General features: G+C 54.5%; 1 protein-coding gene across 50 annotated transcripts in view; it reads left to right on the plus strand.

Moving 5' to 3' along the window:
* B3GNTL1 (UDP-GlcNAc:betaGal beta-1,3-N-acetylglucosaminyltransferase like 1) overlaps positions 1–23,651 on the plus strand; it is a 136,048-nt gene that overhangs the window by 43,681 nt on the left and 68,716 nt on the right. For 48 of the 50 annotated variants that reach the window (XR_011523231.1, XR_011523233.1, XR_011523232.1 and 45 more), the window contains one exon: positions 17,527–17,622. The exons of the other annotated variants lie outside the window; for them this stretch is intronic. Coding sequence is in view for 40 of the 48 variants with exons in the window: in XM_070561276.1 (XP_070417377.1) it covers positions 17,527–17,622 (96 nt within the window). In the remaining 8 variants the exon portion in view is untranslated. The remainder of the gene's footprint in view (positions 1–17,526; positions 17,623–23,651) is intronic. 50 annotated transcript variants of the gene reach the window in all.

The following is a 23,651-nucleotide window of genomic DNA, read 5'->3' on the forward strand; positions in this document are numbered from 1 at the left end:
GGTGTTGTGCAGCCTTAAGTTCGATGCTGAAGACTCTCATTCCCTGAACTATAATTGCACTTACATGGCTTCAATTTAAACATTGTTAATGTAAGCGTGTCCTTGAAATATGCCTGTAAGAAGATAAAGGACTATGTCCTGATAGGCCGCTCCACATCTTCTTAGGCTAGAAGCTTCCAGAAGGCGGGATGTGTGGAGGTTCGGAAGCACCCAGTTGCACTTCTCTACTGAGGAGTGGCCCCTGGGCCGAGGTAGCATCACGAGGGCCAAAATGTGCCTTGGGGCCTGGACAGCAGAGGTCTAATGTGACCAGCCCTCCTGGGGCTGGTGGAATCCTTGGGGCCCAGTGTCCGTTCTGTGGTCAGAAGCCAGACCAGCCCTCGGGGCAGGGCCCACAGCCTCTCCTCTGGCGAGTCATTGCCCTGTTGGAGGCCCAGCTGCTCAGCGCCATGGCCGGGCTGTCCTCCTCCCCAGTGACCGTCCAGTGCCCCCAGATCCACCTGGAGCATCTCACTCTTCCCAGCTCACTCCCCGGGCACTCACCAGGGCTTGTGAGTTTGTACATATCCTTGCCTCTGGCCACTTGCCCCTTCACATAGGTGGACACTCGAGGCTTTGCCATGGGGACTCAGGGCCACCCTGAGCGGGGCTGGGCTGTCGTCCCTTTTCAGCTTGTGCTAGCAGACCAGGCTAACCTCTCCGTGAGCCACGCTTGGGTTTCTCCTGCTCTGTCAGTGGGTCCTAGGGCTGCCCCATGAGGCTGTGGGCGTGAGCTCAGGGAGAGGTTGGAGTGGGGGGGGAGTGACCCAGGAGCTGGCGACCGCTCCCACATGTGCCCTTTCCCCCTCATCCCCATGGCTGTGGGGCCACTTTACCTCATGCCTCGGTGGCCTGACAGTACTTGGCTCATAGTGGGCAGTTGTGGTCACTTGGTGTCCATGGTCAGGTCACCTCAAGTGGCCCACACCTTTGTGCCACAGGTGGCTGGCCTGGCCCCAGGATTCTGGGGTCTGAGCTGTGTCTGTGCCCCTGGGGCCACCCATCTCTGCATCGCCATCTGCCACCAGCTTCCTCCAGAGCTCGGCAGGCTGTGCCCCTCTGGCTCCACTCACAGCCAGTAGCCTTGTTCCTCACCAGGTCAGGGGTGAATGGGGCCCCAAGAGGATTGCCCAGTCCTGTGTGTGTCTTCGTGGTCCCTCACTTTGGAGTATGTCACAGTGCCCCGTCTCTAGAGGTTGTCCATGCCCTGGGCGGTGTGTCTGACCTGAGTGTCCAGAGCACTTGCCACGTCTTGCTGACAAAGTACAGCAGGGCACCTGCAACACGGCGGTCAGCATGGTGTCCTGCAGAGCGTCTGACAGTGCAGACCTCACTGGAGGATGTTAAGTCAGCAGCAGAGGTGCCCAGGCCCTGAGACTGGCCAATGGGGCTTGTGAGCAGGAATGCATCTTGTGGTGTCCACGGTCACTCTCCAGGGTCCATCTGCTGTCTGCAGGGGTACATGGGGACCTGACACCACATACTTCAAGCCTCCGAGGTGGCCTTAGTCTCTGCATTCTCTCCAGGGCATGATCCGGGGTTCAATTTACGCTCGGTGAACCCACAGTGAGGACGACTCGGGCCAGGACCATGTTGTCACATGACGCATGGCCCTCACTCCAGTGGGCCACGATGGTGCTAGCATCAGCTGGGACCTTGCAGGACCTGGCTGTCCCTTCCCTGGCCTGAGAGCCTGTGTCCTGTGCATCTACCTTGGCAGTGCTCAGTCTATCCTCATGGTACGGCTTCCCCTTCAGCCAGTGGGTCTGAGTCTGAGAACTGGCTTGGGTCTGGAAATGGTCAGGGGTCTGGACTGTGCTCCTGTGTGCATGAGCTCTCTGATGGCATGTGTTGAACAGTACCCATGTTGCCGCCCATTGGCCTCTCCCCATGCATGCACCATGTCAGCCTGTATCCCTCAGACGAGCCTCCCGCTGCCTTCCTCGCCAGCTGCCGTCATGGTAGCCACACCCACCTGCTGCAGAGGGGTATGCTGGCCTGGCGGCTGTGCTGGAGGAATGGTTCTGTGACGGCACCTCCTGCTGGCTTGCTTGGCCAGCAGCTGCGACACACTGCCCCTTGCCAGCATGTCTCCATTGCCATGGTCAGCAGTGTCCTTTCCCCAGTACTGGCTGGCCAGTGGGCCCTCTGGTCTCCTGCTCCTTGCTGTGTCTTCTGATTCCCCCCAGTTGTATGTGCATTTTACACCTGGGGGTTCACATGCTTTTGCCCAGTGCATGGAAGGAACGAGGTCCCTAAGCTCCAGAAAGTAGTGACAGCATCAGTGGTAATGCCCAAGCTCTGGTAGGTCAGAGAAGGCTGTCGGTGGCCGGCCAGTGCCCACCGTTCTGGCCTCCTGCCCTGCACTGCCGCCCAGGTCCCATGAGAACGCGTTTCTTAACACCTTGCTTGCACTTTGCTTGCTTGCACGGCTCCATCCTGTGTGGCCCAGCCGCCTTGTTCTGCCTGGGGGACTGGGCTCAGCCAGGACTTACCTCACACCATCGTGTCCCTGTGGTGGTCCACCCTTGGCTCCATGCTCTTCCAGCACCCGTGCATGTGCTGGAAGGTTGGTCCTGTGGGGCATGGCTGTCTCCGTGGGTTGGCCCCATGGGACTGAGTTACTGGGAGCAGGCATCTCGTTCCAGTCATTTTGTGTCTCAAATAAAAATGCTGTGTCTGGTCAGAACTCAGATGTTAGCTGTATGTTCCAGGGAATGGTTTTCAAGTGAAGGAGAAGTGAATGCAACAAGAGGCAGGAGTAGGCTGGTGGAGGCAGGGGGGAGGCAGGAGGAGGCGGATGTAAGGGAGACTGCAAGCAGCCCTGGGAGCGCTGCCCCGGGAGCCAAGGACTGAGGGGCCAGGCGGCATCCGCCGCAGCAGCGGGTCCAGGACAAGGGTGTGTAGGAGTCTGCAGGGTCGGCCTCGGGGATGGTGGGCGGGCAGGTCTGGAATCCCTCGGCAGGCCTAAAGCCCACATCCACAGCTTCCTTGAGAGGCGCTTCACCTGGTCGGGTCGGGCCCGGCCGTGTCACTTGGGACAGTCACCATCACCCACAGTCTCTAGTTGTGGACTTCAGTCACATCTGCAAAGTCCCTTCATGGCACCACACAGGTGAGGGTCTGAGTGACTGCTGACAGTAGCCCCCAAGGGGACACAAAGCTGACTGTGACGAGGTGGCAGCCACATGTGGCTGACGCAGCCGAGGTCAGAGCTGGAGCCCAGTGCGTGAGGAAGGTGGGAGGGGGTGCTGGGCGGCTGGGGACACGGGCACAGGCGTGTGTTTCTGAGGGTGTGAGGGCCGATGGGAGTGGGGGCGGATGCCCTCACAGGAGCTGCAGGCACCTGCCTTGGCTCGCTGGTTTTCACGAGATTCCAAGAAAATCACGAGCCAGCAGTTTAAGAGGGCAGATAGGTGCAACTGTGGGCATGCGTCGCAGTCAGTTCCGCAGACTGCAGAAGTGCCTTCTAGAAGTTTACCGTCAGGGACTGTTTGATTCCTTACCCCTTTCTGGCTGGGAAGACCTCAGAAAATACTCTTACAGTGTCGGGAAGTCAGCCATTTCTCCTGGAAGCTGTGGCAGGAGACTGTCCGACTCTGGACAGTGGGCTTGACCTTGGCACTGAGACCCCAGGCGTCGGGCAGCCCTGGATGACCCTGTGGGGATTGCTAAACCAGCTCCAGAGAGGGGCTGGTGGGATTTCTCGCTGACATGAAAAGAGAAGTTAGGTGCACAAACAATATTTTTTGGTCTGGCTCCTCTGTTGGGAAGAGAAAAAAGGATGAAAACAGTCCTTGTGGATGGATTTCTGTTCACAGTTTATGTGTACAGGGGAAATGCAGAGATGGGGTTTCCAGAAATTTCTCTCATTGGCTCTGATAGTTCCAGAGTGACAAGAGCTTCAGCCCAGTTTGCCCCAGTTTAAATGACACTTGACTGCCAAGCCAGCTGCTCGAACTAGTTCCCTCTGCTTGGAGCCATCCCTGCTCTCCATGCAGCCCTGGGGAGCGGAGGTGGCCGCACGCCCTCCTGGCCCTGTGGGAGATCGCTGTGCACCTGTGCGGTCGGGCTCTTCCCGTGTTTGCTGCGTCTTCCACTCAGCGTGATCTTCACATGGCTGGAAATGGCACGCGGCAGTTTCAAGCATTTGAAGTATAGTCTGCATGGACGCTTCTAGAGAAGTTGTAACCAGAGTTGACGTTTTAGAGTGTGAGATACTTTCAGATACATTGGTTGCCATTTGTTTCTTTTTCATATTGAAAAAACTAAGCACGATTGGCTTCGTTTATGAAATTACTGTGGCAATTCTCCATGCATACATTCAAATGGACCGCGATATCCAGGGATACACAGGGGATTTGGAAAAAACGCAGGCTGTGTCAGTTCGTCTCAGCCTTAACTGAACGGCCGTGGTTTGCCTTCTGAAGCTCTAGGTCGGAGCTCTTTGGGCAGCCTCTGATTAAACTCGCCTGGTGTTCTGTCCCAGCGTCGGGAGAGACGTGCATGTCCCTCCCAGCGGCGTGGAGACCAGCACCAGGCTGTTCCTCCCACGGGAGGGTCTGCAGCGAGGACTAGGATGTCATAACCGCCTTAGTGGCCCTAGAACAAAATCAGCTTTAGAAAGGTTGTCGCTGGGGGCTGGGTTTTTCTCAGTAGTGACCTAAAATATCTTAATTTGCAGTTGCTCGTTGGTGGTTATGTCAATTGTATCATCTAGTTTGTTTGGAAGGAATAAAATGAATGCCAGGTGTATGGTTGTCCTCGGTCATTTTTTTTAGGCCATTTACAAGAAAACCATTTAATTGTGAAGGAAAGGCCCTGGCGACAGCTTCCGTGAAGGTGCAGCTGCATATTTGCTGCAGGACTTCTGGGATGTGATGTGCTGGGCGTCCTGAGGCTGCTCCCAGGAGCATATCTTCCACCCACTTGTGAACTTTCTGGAGCGGAGAGCAGCCCTGGACAGGGGTTGAGTAGGGGCTGGGGGCTGCAGGCCTCGCTCTGGGCCTTCCCCGTGGGGTCACCTGCGCCATGGCAAGCGGTGGAGCTGTGGGGCGTAGTTTCAGGAGTAGGGAGGCCAGTTATGGTGAAAGCAGGAGGAGGCAGGGTGCCACGGGGAAGTGGGAGCACCCGCTGTGGTGGGGGGCCTTCCACACACAGTCACGGGCCCTGCCTGTGGCGCCTTCTGGGCTGATGGCAGGACCTCCCTCCATCCCTGATGCCAGTGAGTCTCCAGGGGCTGGGGAGGGGCCGGCGGTGCCCTGGCCTTGCTCTGCATCAGCAGCCAGCACGGGGCCTCCGCTGGTGGGCGCCGAGTTGTGGGAAAGCTGGGCGGGGGGCAGGAGCCTCCATCTGTGGAACCTACCTCCACGGGGGAAGCTTGCACATCGCGTCTCCCAGGTGGGGAGGCTGAGGGTTCAGTGATGTCAGGACCTTTGTCGCTCTGTCTTCTCCACATGCTCACCGTCCACCCAGGTGCCCTCGTCGCCCCCTGTAAGAGTGGCTGCTGTCATCCCTCCCATGAGGAGCCTGCAGGCCTCGCTCACTGAGCGGCGCTGAGCTGCAGGCAGGAGTCTGTGGCTGGTGGCCGTGGGCACCTGAGGAGAGTGCACAGTGCTTGGAGGGGACAGCAAGACACTTACTCGACAGGTGGTGGAGAGATGGGCGGATCCACTGTCAGCACCGCGTGCTGCTCTGAGGCTGTTATGAGCGCTGTCCTTGTCTCTGTGCCCCGTAGGAGCCGAAGGGAGTGACGTACAGGCAGAGGAGGGTCTGTGCACCATCACATAGGACTTGAGCCCCTTGGCTTGGCCCCACAGCCCACCCTCTGCCTCATGGTGTGGCAGACAGGCTGGGGAGGCCCCAGGTCTGCGATGCCCATGGGTGGGGATACAGATGAAGTGTGAGGGTCTCTGTGTCTGCAGCTGGCACTGGGCAGTGTCTGTGGGGAGGCATGGTGTGGGTCAGGGTGGGGCCTTTAGGAACGCCTGTTGTTTGGGAGGTGGGGGTGAGGCAGGTGGAGGAGGGGGTGAGGCAGGAGGAGGTGGGGGTGAGGCAGGAGGAGGAGGGGGTGAGGCAGGTGGAGGAGGGGGTGAGGCAGGAGGAGGTGGGGGTGAGGCAGGAGGAGGAGGGGGTGAGGCAGGAGGAGGTGGGGGTGAGGCAGGAGGAGGAGGGGGTGAGGCAGGAGGAGGAGGGGGTGAGGCAGGAGGAGGTGGGGGTGAGGCAGGAGGAGGTGGGGGTGAGGCAGGAGGAGGAGAGGGTGAGGCAGGAGGAGGTGGGGGTGAGGCAGGTGGAGGAGGGGGTGAGGCAGGAGGAGGTGGGGGTGAGGCAGGAGGAGGTGGGGGTGAGGCAGGAGGAGGTGGGGGTGAGGCAGAATGCTGGACGGATGGCGGCACGTGGCACCCTGCTGAAGACGGACTCGATTCAGAGTCCTGGGCTGCCAGTTGTCTGGGAGGTGAGGGTGCAGTGAGAAGTGGAGGCAGAGGGTGGCTTGGATTCTCCAGCCCAGAGAAGTTTCACAGGGTGAAGATCACACTGGAGAGCTGTCAGCACCTCCATGCGTGCTCCACATTCCTGCAACCGTCACACGTGGAGCGTACTTCTGTGCATTTAAGTCTGTGTCATGTGGCCTCCGCACACTCCCAGCCACGCCTGACACTCTGTTCCTGAAGAATGTGCACGCACTTGTCTGCCTCTGCTCAGTTCCCAGCCGGGGCTCCGTGCACGTGCATGAGCCTCACGGGATTGCGGTGCTGTGGAACTGCCCCACTGCCCAGTGGTGGTTGTTGGCCAGGTAATCAGAAGTCAATCTGTAAGTAGTCATTTTTTAGAAAAGGTTTCTGATGACAAGCAGCATTTGGGGGTATGAAATAAAGAAAACACTTAATCTAAAATATTAAAAAATTGCTTCCGTTCCTAAATGTATCCACTTTAAGCATTTTAAGGATTGGATCTATAAGACAAATAGAAGTTCTTAGTGAAATATAACTTTTATTTATATTTTATATTTTAGTGGTCTCTAAACTATTTGTAAGTATAAATTACAAAGTATAATATGAAACTCTTTAAGTATAGTTAATGGATAAAATTATATGCCTTCCGTTTCTTTTTTTCCCTTTGTTTTCATCTTCAGGCCACAGTTCTGAAAGAGCTGGTGAAAAGAACCTACTGGAGACCCCGTGGGGATGCTGGGTTGGGGCCTGGCTGCCCGCGGGTCTTCGTGGCCCTGGGTTCCCGAGCTCGTTTCATAGCCTCCCTGCTTGGTTGTGTCCTGGTCTGGGCCTGTGCCCAGAGTTCTCATTTCCACTAACTGCTGAGGTTGGCAAAGTTAAAAAACCCGGTGTCTCAACAGGGTCTTGCAAATGGATGCTCATTCTGGCCATGTTGGAGCCTTGCCACCCCAGTGGCCTCTCCTCGCGGCCCAGGAACAGTGCCCCCTCACGTGGCGCCGGCCTGCTCCTCGCTGCCCCGCTGACCCCACAGGATAGGCGGTGGTGTACTTTCCTCTCCGTTTGTCGACCTGTCCCTCTTCTTCCTGCGCCTCGCGTGCTGTCTCTGCGTTGGGTTGAACTGCCGCCGCCTTCTCCCTGGTTCTTCTCCCGCTACCTTTGGTTTAGTTTTGTTTTACAGTTCCAGTCCGTCTCTGCTTTTGATTTGTTAGCTCTGCCTCTGTTCTGTTCTATTTGGTGGCTGGCCTGCGGTTTTCAGGGTGCCCCAGTTGTCCTGCAGTAGGGATGTGAGGTTGCAAACCCTGCTTCGGTTACTGCCTCCCGTCGCCTGTGTTCTGCAGCTCCTGTAGGCCTGCACGGAGCCGTCCCATGGACAGCGGTGTGGGGGCCTGTCTGCTGTAGGTGCACACGGGGTCTTCCCATAGACAGCCACGTGGGGGCCTGTCTGCTGTAGGTGCACACGGGGTCTTCCCATAGACAGCCACGTGGGGGCCTGTCTGCTGTAGGCCTGCATGGAGCTGTCCCGTGGGTAGCTGTGTGGGGGCCTGTCTTCTGCCTGGACATGTCCACTTGCGTTCTTCACTGGACATCCAGGCGGTTCCTTCTGCCCAAAGATCTTCCTTTCATCTTCTCTGTAATGTCAGTCTTGTTGTGATGACTTATTTTGGCGTTTGTTTTCTGCAAAGGTCTCTTTTGTCTTAATTGTTGAAAGATACAGTCGCCGGTAAAGAACTCTGGGTTGGAGTTTTTTGTTTTTCTTTTTTTTCTTTTATTGAGTTCATAATAGTTTACATCAATGTGAGATTTCAGTTGTACATCATTTCTTGACTGTCACCTCATAGGTGCTCTCCTTCACCCCCTGTGCCCCCACCACCCCCCTTCCCCTGGTAACCACTGAACTGTTTTCTTTGTCCAAGTATTTGTTTATAGTCCACATATGAGTGAAATTATCTGGTGTTTGTCTTTCTCAGACTGGCTTATTTTGCTTAGCATAATTCCCTCCAGGTCCTTCCATGTTATTGCAAATGGGATGAATTTGTCTTTTTTATGGCTGTGTAGTATTCCATTGTATATACATACCACGTCCTCTTTATCCAGTCATCAGTTGATGGGCACTTGGGTTGCTTCCATGTCTTGACTATTGTGAATAGTGCTGCAGCAAACATAGGGGTGCATATGTTACTTTGGATTGTTGATTTCAAGTTCTTTGGATAGATACCCAGTAGTGGGATAGCTGGGTCATAAGGTATTTCTATTTTTAGTTTTTTGAGGAATCTCCATACTGTTTTCCATAGTGGCTGCACCAGTTTGCATTCCCACCAGCGATGTGTGAGGGTTCCCTTCTCTCCACACCCTCTCCAGCATTTGTTATTTTTGGTCTTGGTGATTATGGCCATTTTAACAGGCATAAAGTGGTATCTTAGTGTAGTTTTGGTTTGCATTTCCCTGATGATTAGTGATGTTAAACGTCTTTTCATGTGTTTATTGGCCATCTGTATACCTTCTTTGGAAAAATGTCTGTTCATCTCCTCTGCCCACTTTTTGATCAGGTTGTTTGCTTTCTTATTGTTCAGTTGTGTGAGTTCCTTATATATTATGGAGATTAACCCTTTGTTGGATATATGATTTGCAAATATTTTCTCCCAATTGGTGGGTTGTCTCTTTGTTTTGATTCTAGTTTCTTTTGCCTTCCAGAAGCTTTTTAGTCTGATGAATTCCCACTTGTTAATTTTTTCTTTTTTTTCCCTTGTCTGAGAGGCTGTGATATTTGAAAAGATCCTTTTTAGTTCGATGTCAAAGAGTGTACTACCTATATTATCTTGCAGGAGTTTCAGGATGTATCTTCAAATCTTTGATCCATTTTGAGTTTATTTTTGTGTGTGGCGTGAGATAGTGGTCTACCTTTATTCTTTTGCATGTGGCTGTCCAGTTTTCCCAACAACGTTTATTGAAGAGACTATCTTTTTGGAGTTTTTTCTTTAACGATGTCTCTCTCATCTGGCGTTGGCAGCTTCTGCCGAGAATCGCTGTCACCCTTACGCTGGTTTTTGGTGTGTACGGGGTCTTTCTCTCCGACTGCTTCAGGTTTTCTCTTTCATGCTGGTTTTCAGCTGTTTGATTACGATGTGCAAGCACGGGACTTTGAAAGCTTTCCTCTGCATGGCTTGTTGAAGTCCTGGCATCTGTGGTATTGTTGTCTGCATCCGATTTGGAAAGTTTTGACCGTTCTCTCTCCAGGTGTTTCTCAGTGTCGCCCCCTGTCCACATGAGAACTCATGTGCTGGAGCACGTGCTCCCACCGCAGATACTGGTGTTCTCTTCCCTCAGTGTCTTTTCTCCGAATGCTTCACTTTGATGAATTCTGTTGCCCTGTCTTCAGGGCCACTGGTGTGCTTCTTGTGTCTGATCTGCCGAGAAGCAGTCAGTGTTTCTCATTCAGATGCTGTAGTTTTCTTCTCTAAAACTGCCCTTTGGGGTCTTCTGCCCCTCTTGCTGTGCCCACATTTTCCTCTGCCTTTTTGAGCCTGTGGCATGTGTTTGTGATGCTGTCGGAGGGTCCTGAGCTGCTCTTCTCGCATCGTCTTTGTTGCTTCTGTGTCTGTTTGTAGGGACTTATTTTTTTCCTAGTCACAGGTTGTATTTTCCTGCTTCTTTAAACCTAGTAACTTTTGATTGACAGTCAAACCGTGGAAATTTTACATCCAGTGCTGAATTTTGCTGTTTTCTTTTTTAAAATATTGGATATTTATTCTCATGAAGTTAGATTACTTGTAGTAAGTTAGATCTTTTCAAGGCTGATTTTAAGCTTTATTAAGTAGATCCAGATAGTCCAAGACCCATTTGGCCCAGCTCCTAAGGTGATCCCACCTCAGGGTTTCACCTGATGCCCCATGTGTTATAAGGTCTTCCTCCCAATGGAGGACCATGAGCTCTTCTCACACTTGTACAAGCGCACTCGGAGGAACTGCTCTGCCTGCTTCTTTTTGGTGCATCTTTCCCACCCTTTGCTGATTTCCTCTTGCTCACGTGCACATTGGTAATTAGTGAACACACAAGGACACCTGGTAAAGCCCCAGTGCTCTGTGTCTACAGCCCCCAGCTGTCTGCTGCCACGCCTGACCGATGCTCACAGCCATGGTCCCCCTGCACCCTCACCTCCGTGTCCTCACTCAGCGGGGTCCTGTGGGGTTCGCACTGCTCATTTCCAGCTCAGGGATCACAATCTTGGCTGCCTGTTTGGGGCCTGAAGACAGTAGTTTCCTTGCTTTGCTTGTTGCTCATCGCTCAGGCAGGACTGAGTGTGCTAACTGGCCGCGGAGGTGACAAAGCACCAGGATGAGGACACCCAGTCAGCCTCTTCTCCTGCTTTTGCCCCTTTTCTTGGCTGTTTTTGATTATTTGTCTGTATTTTTCCAGATAATCAACTAGATCCAAAAAAAGACTTGACAGCGAAGTCCTTTTGGGGAGTGTGCTGGATTTGTAAAGTAACTCGTGGGTGATCCACATATTCCTAACGAGTCTTATCTGGGAAATTGCTTCCATGCCAGATCTGACTTCTGCTTTTCGTTGTCTGTCCTCGTGTAGTTTTGTGTCTTCCTCAGTAAGCTGTGCCCATGTTTCTTGCCCAGACATTTCCTCTCATGAGTTGTCTATTTCCCTTCCTTCCGTCTTCCGTCTGTGCACAAATGGTGTTATTCCCATGTTAACCTTGCATCCTGCTGTCTCACTAAACTTCACAATGTTTGTATGTGTCCCATTGATTCTTCTGGGTTCCCAGGTACCAGCTTGTGTTGTTGCGGGTGGGAGGTTGTGCTGACCTCCGGCCGTGTGCTCTCCCCTGGTGCCTGTCCCGTGGCCGCCGCCTGGCCTGCGTTGAAGGTGGATGAGACCGCTGCCTCTTCCAGTGGCGGGTCTGCTTCTCTCGCCGCCTCAGGCCGCAAACGGCTGTTGCCTCCACTTCCCGGGGGTACCCTCCCGTCAGGGCTCTCGCCTCGTCAGACCCACGCCCCAGGGGTCACTGCAACTCAGCACCGAAGGGGCTGTGTGCTCCCTCGCTCGGGCTCTGGCGCTCGCCTTGGCTTTGTCCCTGTGCGCTCCTCACTGCTGGCAGCCAGCGGTGGGTGTGAAGAGAGGACTCTAAACTCTGTTATTTCCATGGTTTTTCTCACGATAGTCTTTCTGCTGCTGGTTTGTCGGGGCTGCAAACCTAGACATTCGTCGATTCACACAGAGCAGAAACAGTTCCTGTGCCCGCAGGGCCTCTGTGGCTCCGCACTTCTCGACCGGCCATCCTCTGCGGGCTACGCAGAAGCCGTGTGGCAGGCGAGGCAGGGAGGGAGGTCTGGGGACGCGGCTCTTGAAGCTGCACCCTGCCTTCTCTTCGGGAGCTCGTGCTTCTGTTTTCACAGTTTCCCCTGTGGCCTTTCCAGGCTTCCGTTTCCTCAGACGCTGGTCAGGGGGCTTTGGCCACACAGATGCTCAGACCCCCGCTGGGCCCCGTGTGCTCTTCTCCCTGCGGGGTGCCTGGGGGAGGGCATGATGGACGTGCAGCTATTTGAGTTCCTTGGGGCCACCGTCAGCCTCTATGTGGAGGGGTGGTGGCGGGATGAAGACAGAAGCTGCATGTGTGGCCATTGAGGGGGTCCCATGCGGGCAGGGTCGAGGCTGTGGGCCACAGGTGCCTCTGGGGCCACAGTGGTCCAGGCACCTGGGTGGAGAACATGCTCCGTGTTGTGCTCACACCTGGGGTTGTGGGCTCATCAGTGAGTGAAAACCTGATTAAATCACACAAGGCATGCTCCTTTCTGTTTTTTTGTGATGACTGAAGAAGTGATTATGAAAAGAAGATTCTTATGCTCTGGCCAGCCCGTGGCTCTCGGATCCGCCGTCAACTGCGCAGAGGCTGACTTTGGAGGAGTGGATGGAGAGAGCGTGCACGCCCGCTGCACTAGGGTGCTGGCACACTGCCCTCTTTAGTCTTTGCAGCCGCCCCGAGGCCAGTGTTTTCAGCCCCCTTTAGAGGAAGGAACTGGTGCTGAGAGGGAGAATAAGTTGGGGCAGAGCCTGGCTTTCGCCCAGGCATCTCTGGCTGTATGTGCAGAGGGCGGAAGAGGCCAGCTGTGTCAACAGACCCCTCCCACACTGGCCACTGAGGGGCCTGGCCGGTGTGCTTGTGAGGGGCTGAGGTGGACAGGCTGCGGGAAGGCCCGTCTGCTGCTCGAGGCACTGTCGCTTCCTGTGGGCTCAGCTGGGGAGTTCACCTCATTAGACACACTGGTCTATATCTTGGCTGCCCTCGTCTCCAGGCTCCTCCCCACAGGCCGGCACATACACACATAGGCATACGCACATATGTGCATATGCACACACTCATGCACACACACAGACACGCAGATGCACACTCTCCAGTTGCACCAAACAGCACTTGCTCCAGTGGGAGGCCCCAGCATCAGGCCAGGGGTGGTGGCGTCTCATGTTCCAAGGGGGAGATGATTCTTGCTTCTCAACAGGAAATGGTGAGCCACACTCCTCACCATCCACATTGGGACCTTAGGAGGGAAGAGGAACTAATGATAAGTCCACTGTGGACGGAGGCCCCTAGCAGACAGTGCTGTGTATCCTCCTGACCCTGGTGGATCTAGGGGAGAAATTGGGCTTCTGGGGTTTGTCAACCATCCAACCACATAGCTGATAAAATACCTCCTTCCAGCTCCAGTCACCACTGCTGTGTAATACGTCGTCCAAATTTAGTGGTGAAAGCCCGTTTGTCACGCGCAGACTTTGTAGGTCAGGAATTCAGAAAGGGCCCAGGAGGCAGGCTCCACTCACGGGGCCTTGGCTGGATGCCTGGTGGCGGGCACCACTTACGGGCCCTCAGGTAGGCATCCGGAGGCAGGTCCGGGTCGCCTGGAGGTGCATGTGCTCGCACACCTGCGGTGATCCTGGTGGTGGCTGGAGCTGCTCCACATGGCTGCATGGGCTTCCCCACAGCATGGCGGCCAGTTCCAAGGACAGGTCCCGGGAGAACTAGCTGGAGGCTGACTCTCCTTCCATGGCGTCGCCTCAGAAGGGTCACATAGTCTCTTGGTAGACCCCCTGCGATGGGTCAAGGATCAGGCCAGGGTGTAGTGGGGCAGGTGACAGTCGCTGTGGCGGCCAGCCTCCCTTCTGTTCTCAGCACACCTTCTCTTCTGCTTTCTGACCTTTTCTCCAGCCAGACTGCCGGTGTGAGAAGCCCCCATTCACTTCAGACAGAGTTTCAGGATCGTGGGTAGGGATCCCACTGCAGGAACCTGTCCTTCTGTCTACCTGTTGGCAACAGATGCTTTCAAGGGAGTCAGCAAATACCGGTCGGAGCCTGGAACCACCGGCTTCTTCTCTTGGGAAGAAATTGGCCAACCCCGTGCCGGCACGTGCCCTTGGTTCATTCAGCCTGCGTTTATTGAGCACTGACTGTGTACGAGCACTGTGCGAGGCCCAGCTTTGGAGCATCTGAGGTCTCGTGTGGTGTAGGACATTGTGTGTGTCCCTCGTGTGCCATCACCAGCGTGGACGTGGGGCCGTGGGGGTGGCGGGGCCTCCCCACGTGGAGTCCGTCAGCTGCCCTGGAAACAGGGAGGCCTGCACAGCAGAGCTTGGGCCGCACTCTGTGCCTCTGTGACAGAAAAGGCCCTGCGTGGTTTGCCTTTATCCAGCCTGTGGTCAGGCCAACATTCTTTTAAAACAGTGTTAAAGGCAGATAAAAACATCCTCCTGTTTCTCCCTCGTTTGTGGACAGTGCCCGTGGTGGCTGAAGTCACGAACAGCAGCCTGCCTCAGAAGCTCCAGTGTTGTGTTCTCTCTCACCTGTCCCTGCTTCCCGGCGTGGGAGCCACCCAGCATGCTTGTAGCTTTCACCAGAAGTCCGCGAAGAGGAGGGTGGGGAGGGGCCGGGCCCCTCACTGCGGAACTGGGGTAAATCAGCTCGTGTTCCAGAAAGAGCCGCGTCTGCTGACTCTCGCTGTGTGGCTGGAGGCAAAGTGCTCGGCATGGCTGGTGTGCACGTGGCCCGTCTACCACCGCCAGGTAGCTGTTCATGGCACAAGTCATGGGCTGCGGGGCCGCTGTTGATTTGTGGAAGTTAAGCCTCTTCATCCTTGTGTTTGGGAACAGAAATCTGCCTCCCAGCTTTTGATCAACGTTTTACCTTTCTTCCCTCAAAATCTTTTCTGTTCCGCAATCCAATGCAGTAGACAGTTAGAAAAACGTGTCTTGGTCAGATCAGGTGTGAGGGGACCTCCTGCAGGCAGAGCACTGGTTCCAGAGCCGCCTCCGTTTACAACTGTTTCAGTGTTTTTTCAGGAGAGACGGGAAAGGTTCACGAGACAAATTCAGCGAGATGTGAAACACACCTGTGGCCAGGTGCATCTTATCCCAACCAGAGAATGGAGATAGACGTGAAAAGACGTTTCTCCCGGGAGGACAGACGGACAGACAGCAGACACGCCCACGGGAAGAGGCTCGATATGGTGAGCCCTCAGGAGACTCATGAAAACCATGGCGAGAGGTCAGCACACACACAGCAGGAAGGCTGGGATGAAAGCACGAGGATGCCAGGTGCGGGCGAGGGTACAGGCAGCCCGGGCTGCGCACACCACTGCTGGGAGTGTGGGGCTTTGTGGCCCCAGAAGACAGCTTGGTGGATTCCTAAAAAGTTAACCTGCAACCGCACACAAGCAACTGTCGCTCTCCAGGACATTCGTCCCAGAGAACGAAGACTTAGATTCACATGAGAACCTGCATGTGAGTGTTCATGCAGAGTCACAGCAGATACAGCAGGGGTGCTGGAAACTGACAGCCCTGAGAAAGAAATGGCGTTTCAGCTCCAAACTGGAGTCAGCCCAGGTGTCTGTATGGGGTCTGTCTGAACTATGGGATATTTTTCAGCCTGAAAAGAAATAAAGTATTGTCACACACAACAGCCTGCACAAATCTCAAGAGAATTATGGAAAAAGAGCCAATTGCAAAAGGGTACATCCTGTGCGATCCATTTACACAACATTCTTTTTTTTTTTTTAAAGATTTTATTTTTTTTCCTTTTTCTCCCCAAAGCACCCCGGTACATAGTTGTGTATTCTTCGTTGTGGGCCCTTCTAGTTGTGGCATGTGGGACACTGCCTCAGCCTGGTTTGATGAGCAGTGCCATGTCTGCGCCCAGGATTCGAACCAACGAAACACTGGGCTGCCTGCAGCGGAGCGCACAAACTTAACCACTTGGCCACGGGGCCAGCCTCTACACAACATTCTTGAAAAGACAAAATTACAGCATTGGGAAAACAGGCGCGTAGTTGCCACTAAGGGGGTGAGTGTGGCTGTGAAGGCACCACGAGGGGTCCTGTGGCAGCGGGCACGCCCGTGTCGCTGCCTCAGCAGAGGTGGCGTGGCTGGTTTTTGGGACCTTGTCATTAGAGGGACTGTGTGAAGGATACGTGGGCTCTCGGTGTTATTTCTTACTACTGCATGCAACTCTACCATTTTCTCAAAAAAAAAGTTTAAAAAACCAACAGCGAAAATACAGGCAAGACCTCCTCACACTCTTCATTGGTGCAGCTGCACTAATGAGAGTTAATCGCCACGTGTGAGAGCGGCTGTGTTGGAGCAGGATGAGAAACCCAGAAATGGAGGTGTGACTTACGACGATTTCTCCATAAGGAGCCTTGTTCAGTGATGTCCACCTTGTGGACCCCTCAGATGTCCCTTATATTTCCCTTGTTGATCAGTGAGGTGGGGAAAGCGTGGTCCTGGGGTCAGATGGCCTGTGAGCCCCTCACGGGGCTGCACCAGGGAGCAGGCTGTCTGCCTGCGGACACCCATAGCCTCCCTGGCCAGAAGGAGGGAGAGGGTTCCTCCCAAGGGGACCGCCCATCCTCTGCCTCGGAGGACCAGGACCCTGGACAGCCAAGCAGAGACCTGCCCCGATTGTCTGGCTGCCAGGACCCCGCCCTCCGAGCACGACGCTCAAACATGCTGCAGGGAGATGCTCCAGCAGAAAGTGCAGGCCTCCAAGGCATTGGTGGGATGGGTGGTGGGCCCCCTGGAAGTCCAGGCTCTGTTAGAGGAGCTGGCAGGGCTATGGGGGTCCATGGTGTAGACATTGGGTGTGTGGAGAGGGAATTGTGTCCAAAGCCAGGAGGAGGCAGGGCCAGGCCTCAGGTTGAAGGCCGCAAGGAGGTATAAGAAAATAGGCAGGCCGGCCCTGGTGGCTTAGTGGTAGGTTCAGCGCACTCTGCTTTGGTGGCCCAGGTTCGGTTCCTGGGTGCAGCCCTGCACCACTCGTCTGTCAGTGGCCATGCTGTGGCAGCAGCTCACATACAAAGAGAGGAAGATCAGCAGCAGATGTTAGCTCAGGGCGAATCTTCCTCAGCAACAACAAACAAAAAGACAAGAAAATGAAATAGGTAAGTTATAGGGCAGTGTAGGAGGATTCTGTCCGGCTGGTAGGCGCCTGTCTGCTGGCGCGGGGGGCTGCCATGCAGCCTGGACACATTGAGGCAGCTGGCAGTGGGCTCTTGGCGCTGAGACTTCTTTTTGGTGGGAGGTTCTTGCCTTTGGGAGGCTGAATCGAGGATGTTTTCGAGAGATGGGACTTTTAGACCTGCTGCCCAGAGGCTGCACAGCCGTCTGCTCACCTCCACTCCAGTTACAGCTCAAGAACGCTCTGGAAGTAACTGGGCGTTTGAACCTGCATCTGGTCATTTTAATCCAGTGCATTGAATCGAGGAGTGCGTCTGGTGAGTTCTCTACGCAGCCAGAGCAGCTTGGCATGGCTGCTGACACCTGCCCTGCGCAGGCGTCCGGTGTCCTGGACTCTGCCTGCCCCACACCAGGCCCATGCCCATCCCCTTTACTCCAGGAAGTTTCCCCAACCTGACCCGGATGCCAGATTTCAGCTGATTCCCCGCTTGGACGCACCAGCCTACGCCAGCTGAGGTGTGTGCACAGGTGTGTGCACATGGCTCGCAGTGACCTCCTTTTGTTGAGTCCTGTTGCTCTTTTGCAGATCATAGGCTGCCAGGTGAGGAGGGAGCCCCCCAACTCCACCGAGCGATACACACGTTGGATCAACCAGCTAGCGTCCGACCAGCTTCTCACCCAGGTACGTCCTGCCCCGTCTAGGAGGTGGCCCAGGCCACCTGAGGAAGCACATCTTGTGTTTGCCTTCAGCAGCTGTCTGCCCACCTCCCGGGTACAGGGTCCTAGTGGACACCTGCTGAGAAAGGGGTCAGCGTTTCAGAGGAGCCTGGCCTGGGGAGGAGTGGGAGCAGAGGGTCTGGCTGGAGACTGGGGCGCAGGGCAGACGCAGCCCAGCACACAGGCCGAGAATGGTGAGTGGGAGGGCGGGAGATGGGGCCGGGGCTGGGCCTGGGGAGGAGGTGTCGAGGAAAGGCCCAAGTTTCTGGGCAGTCATCCCTGAGGCAGGCCGTGCTGGAAGAGGGTTGGTCTGGGTGGAGCTGGCCGGCAGGTGGTCAGGAGCTGGGAGAGAGGCGTGAGCTGAAATCAGACTAGACACCACCTGTGAGAGGTGGGCGGCCGGGAGGGAGGCAGGAAGAGGTGCTCCTGGTCTCAGCTGCGGGGACGCAAGTCCTCGAGCCATCGATTGGCCCCTTTGCTGGACATCTGGGGATGCTGAGCACAGAGGGGCGTTTTGACAGGGTGTCAGTGGACAACAGCTGAGCAAACCTCTGTTCATCTACCTTTGAAAAGAACCCTGTCTGCAGCCACACAATGCTCCACAGCAGTCACCCCAGGCAGACCTGGAACAGCTGGCGGCTGTGCGGTGGGCAGGCTGCTCAGTCTGCCTCTCGGCCTGGGCCCTGGCTGCCCTGCTGATGCAGACACCCCAGACTCTGTGTCCTGCTGGACCAGCCACTCCCAGGACACCCCACACACAGCAGGGCTGGAGAAATGTGCTCTGTGGGGGGGTGGGTCAGGGGGAAGAGGGGAGTGGCCACCCCATGCCTGGCCTGGAAGGGATGCCCCATGAGTGCAGGCCTGGATCTGGTACTGACGTGTCCACGTTGTGGATTTCCTGGGATCCTCACATACGATGAAATGCATTTTTCTAAACTCTGAATTGTGAAAACTGAAGTCTTGGTAAATGGACTGATTTGTAATGATAACTAGCTCCTGAAATTAGAGTTGCTTGTGATCATGGCACCAGATGTTCTGTTCGCTGAACACAAAAGTGATGCAGAAGAATGCCCTGAGAGTTGAACAGTGCCCAGGACAGGCGCTCCCCTCTTCATGGTGCCGGGTCACGAACTCCTTTCGGTAATCCGAGTTACTCACCCTTCCCCATCAGCTTGCCGGATGCTGGAGTCACTGGATTTGGCTTCTGTTGTCAAACCTGCTTCATTGGTTTAGGTTCTGTTCCATAATGTGCTGATTCACACACAAAGCAATTTTACTTTTGGATTTACTGTTCACATTGGAGAAGACGAACATTCCATCAAGGGCCTTTTGTAGGTAAGAGGGGAGCTTATTGGTTTCCCAGAGGCTCCTAAGGCCGTAGCCTATGCGTGTGTGTCTGGCTGGCTCCACACTCACCCATGTTACATGGAGCCCTAGAGCCGACAGGATCTGGTGGTGGTGGTGGGACCTCCAGGAAGTCACCTGGAGGTGCCTGCAGATGTGGACAGTTACCATGGAGCAGAGGTGGCTCTGTGGCTGGGGCGTTGGGCTGCGGGCAGCCCGACTCCTTCCCGTCTACCCTGGGAAGTGGCCAGCCCAGCTGAGCGCAGCACGGTTCACGGACCCAGTGACTGGGTTGTCTCTGTGAGCATCTGGTCCCTTCACAGTTGAGGAGAACATCCCTCCTGCGGCCAGGATGTGTGGAGTTCGCGCAGCACATGGAGCCTTCTCTTCTCCAGGCTGCGAACCTGTGAAGGATGCAGCAGGCAATTTTCCCCATCAGACTTCTGTGATCCAGAGCCGAGAAGGCACTGGCGGCTTTGGTTGCAGCCTTGTGTGTTGCTTTTCTTCTTTCTGTTGGCATTTGGATGTAAGCAGCCTGGGATAGGCCGTCTCCATGCACGTGGAGTGAGGAGGGGAAAGTGCGGTCCTGGGGTCAGACAGCCTGTGAGCACCTCCTGGGACCTCCTGCCTGCAGACACCTGGGGCCTCCCCAGCCAGGAGGAGGGAGAGGGCTCCACCTGTGGGGACCGCCCATCCTCTGCCTCTGAGGACCAGGACCCCAGACACCCAAGTGGGGACCTGCCCTCCGAGCACGATGCTCAAACAGGCTGCAGGCAGACGCCAATCTGGTCCCCTCCTTGCGGCAGGCCGCCCCTCGGGGCTCATGGTTCTGGGACATGCCGCGTTTTACAGGCGTTTCCTCAGGACATGCGCAGATGGTTTCTTGGTTTTTTCTGGACAAGGTCGCAGCAGACTCAGTGGAGAGCTCCTGAGAGCTTTCGTATCCTACCTGGGAGTTAAAATTCCATGCTGAGCGTGAGAGCTGCTAGCCTCTGTCAGCCCAGACTGGGGGCGCACAGACACTCCTTGGACGGGCCGTGTTCAGCTTTGCCCCGCGGGGGGTCTGGGGACTCTCCTCAGCCCAAGTTCAGCGCGTTGCTGCGTGGCGGTCGCCCCAGTGGGAGGAACTGCTGCCTCAGCTCTGCCCCTGATTTCTGGTAGAGGGCGTCAGTGGAAACCCTGTAACCAGTACTGAGTGTGCCATGCAGACACTCATGTCCATTCCAGCCAGAAATGTGAGTCCCTAGCAAGCTGAGGGCTGATGGGTGGCCTTGATTGTGAAGCATCGTGGAAATAATTGAGAGGGTCCTCGAATAGTGTTTTTCTTCAGCAAGTTAGGGGAAGTTGAAGTCTGAAGCTTCTCAAAATAAACTGAAGAAGATCTCTCTTATTTAAGCCATTTCTCAACTGTTAGTGCAGAAATCACACCACTGTCTTAACAAGGTGGGTCAGCCACCAAATCGGTCTAAACCAAGTCACGTGTGTACGGTGGAGAGCAGCACAGTTTGGTGTGACACTTAATGTGTCTACTTGAGATGTTTCTGCTCACCACATGCAAAGGCAAATCAAGTGCCATGAGTTAATGTTCTGCTGATTCCAAATAGACTGAAATGTGGGCTGTCTGTACAAATGGCCTGGGGCAGCTGCCATCCTGAGAACACACCTGTTTTATTCAGGCAGTGCCCACTTTCCACTGTCAGTGACTCGCTGTTCCCAAGGGACCTACAGCTCCTCAATTGGGGAGGGCCAAAGGCAGAGCAGGCCAGACCACCCCCCGCCCCCACCTCTGAGGCTGCCCCTGGGGGGTTCTGGCAGCTCAAAGGAAGATGTTGGGGGTCCTGGCGTCTCTGAGAAGGGGTTGGGGGACCTGGCAGCTCTGAGGGGTGGGCTGAGTCCTTACTGAGGCCAGTGTTCATGCAGTGGCATGCTAGGCCTGCACTGGGTAACAGCAGGGAGGAGGAAAGCAAGCGTGCGCCTGAGGGGCACTTTCTCCACCCGGCCCCACCGGGCCCACGTCCTCCTCCACCTCGGCTCCTGGCTGCCCATACACACTCTCCCTTGGGCATCCATGATCCTCGTGTCTTGCCCGGCAGGGCTGCTGTGGCAAATACAACAGCCATTTATTCCTCACTGTCTGGTGGCTGGAGGTCTGCCTGTCCTCACATGGTCTTGCCCTGTGCACACACGCCCCAGTGTCTTCCTCTTCTTGTAAGGACACTGGTCCTGTTGGATCAGGGCCCCACCCTTATGACTTCACTTAACCTCAGCTACCTCCTCGAAGGCCATACCTCCAAATACAGTCCCACTGGGGTTAGGCCTGCACCATGGTCTCTGGGGGACACAGTTCAGTCCATAGCACCAGGACACCCTCCTTGGCTCCTTCTCAGCCGCTGGTGCCCCCCCCACCCCAGTCTGTGCACCCTGCCTCCACTGGGCCCCACATGGACACAGTGGTATATGGACAGGTTGGCAGCCTCCCCTGCAGCCTGTCAACTTCATGTGCCCTGCTCGGGCCACAGAGTGGGTGTCACACATGTTTCCTTCATTTCCCCACAGCATCTGAACAGGTCGGCATGAATGTACATGAGGAAAGTTCACAACCCACGTGTCAGCACTGATGCACAAACTCATGGTTTATCCGGCATGTTAAGGATCTGGACAAGCTAAATGTCTAGATAATTAAAGTTTACCTCTGTGAGTCTGGCCTCTGCGTAAACCAGTGCTCCCGAAGTCTGCTTGATCATAAAAATAGCTCAAGAATGTGAAAACCATGCAGATTCCTGATCCACTCCCGTGGAGTTTCTGATTTAGTGGCCTGGGCAGGGCCTGGCAATGTGTGTTTCTAACAAGTGCCTGGATATTTTTGATGGAACTCGTTGGAAGTGTGTTACTCCTGACTCTGACCTAGAGGCCAGGCTGCTGGTACCTGCACAGAAAAACTACTTCCCACAGGATCATCGAGTTGTCTTTACAAAGTCTACCCAAGTAAAGGAGCTTGTGTTTTGGTATAATTTCATTCACGTACAAGTTACAAGAATGGCAGAGTTCCTGTGTGCCCTTCACCTCGCTCCCCCTTCCTAACATCTCACAACCACAGTACAGTGATCAAAACAGAGGATGCGTGTGGTCCAGCCCTGCTGATTCAGCACAGGCCTTCCGGAGTTCACCCCTCCCTGGGAGGAAGGGGCTTCTGTGGAGTTTCGTCACGTGTCTGGATTAACACAAGCACCGTCAGGATGCAGGACTGTTCCATTACCCCGCAGAAACTGCCTCTTCAGCCACACTTTCTCCCAACCCCTGGCAACAGCGTGTCTGTCCCCTTTTGCTGTAATTGTGTCATCTGAGAGAGTTACATAATGGAATCATACGCTGTGGCTTTTCTCACTCCGCATAATGCCTTTGAGATCTACCCATGTTCTTGTCTGCATCCCGTATGTGTATCATTCCTTCCTTGTGTAGCCGAGGAGCATCCCATCATGCAGGTGCACCACCGCAGGTGTGTCCACCCACCCACTGCAGGACGCCGGGTGGATTCCACTTTGGGGCTGCCTCAAATGAAGCTGCTGTGAACGTTCAGGTCCAGGTTTTGTGTGAATGTAAGTTTTCACTTCTCTGGCATAAATGCCCAGGAGGCGTGCAGTCGTAAGTCGTGTGGCCTCTGTGTCCATGTGGAAATCTACATGACACTGCTGCATTATTTCTCAGAATGGCTGTGCCATCCCCCACCCTACCAGCAGGGAGTGAGCGGCTGTCGTCCTCCCAGCCCTTGGTGTGTCAGAGTTTATTTGGAGCCATTCTGGCGTGTGTGTGGAGGTGTCTCTTCATTGCTTTATCTTGAATTTCCTTAAGGACTGGCGATACGGACCATCTTTCATGTGCTCATGCGCCATCTGTGTATCTTTGGCGAAGCGTCTTTTCAGACCTTCTGCCCATTTTCTCGTTGGATTGTTTGTTTTCCTGCTGTTGAGTTTAAGAGTTTCCTTTTGGACATAAGGCCTTGGTTGGATATGTGGTTTGCAAGTATTTTCTCCTAATCTATGGCTTTGCTTTTCATCCACTTAACAGAGTCTTTCACAGGGAATAAATTTTTAACTTTGGTGAAGTCCAACTGATGGACTTTTTTAATGGATGTTGCTTTGGGTATCAATGTGTAGGAATGCTTTACCTCACTCTGTGTCACAAAAATTTTCTCCTAGAAGTTTCACAGTTTCACGTTTTACATTTAGAGCTGTGATTCATTTGAAGTTGATTTTTTTTATAAGGAGCGAGGTTTAGGTCCAAGTGCTTGTGGGGTTTTTTTGCTTACAATGTCCAAATGTTTCCATACCATTTTTGTTGAGAATACTACCTTCCTGCGTAGAACTGCTTTTGGACCTTTGCCGAAAGCTCCTTGGCCATGTTTGTGTGGGTCTGTTTCTGGACTCCGACACCACTCTGCTGTGATTGCTGCAGCTGTAGCATAGGTTTGAAATCACTTGGTGATTCCTCCGACTTTCTTCTTCTTTTTCAAAGTTATTTTTGGCACTTCTAGTTCTTTTGCCTTTTCCTATGTGTGCTTTTTCCAACACTAAGCGATTCTCTAGTTCTGGGTGGACACTGGCTGGGTGTCTTGCAAATCTAACTCAGGCCTGACACTGTCCACCTGGGGTC

Source organism: Equus przewalskii, chromosome 10 (genome assembly GCF_037783145.1).
Source record: "Equus przewalskii isolate Varuska chromosome 10, EquPr2, whole genome shotgun sequence".
NCBI lineage: Eukaryota > Metazoa > Chordata > Mammalia > Perissodactyla > Equidae > Equus > Equus przewalskii.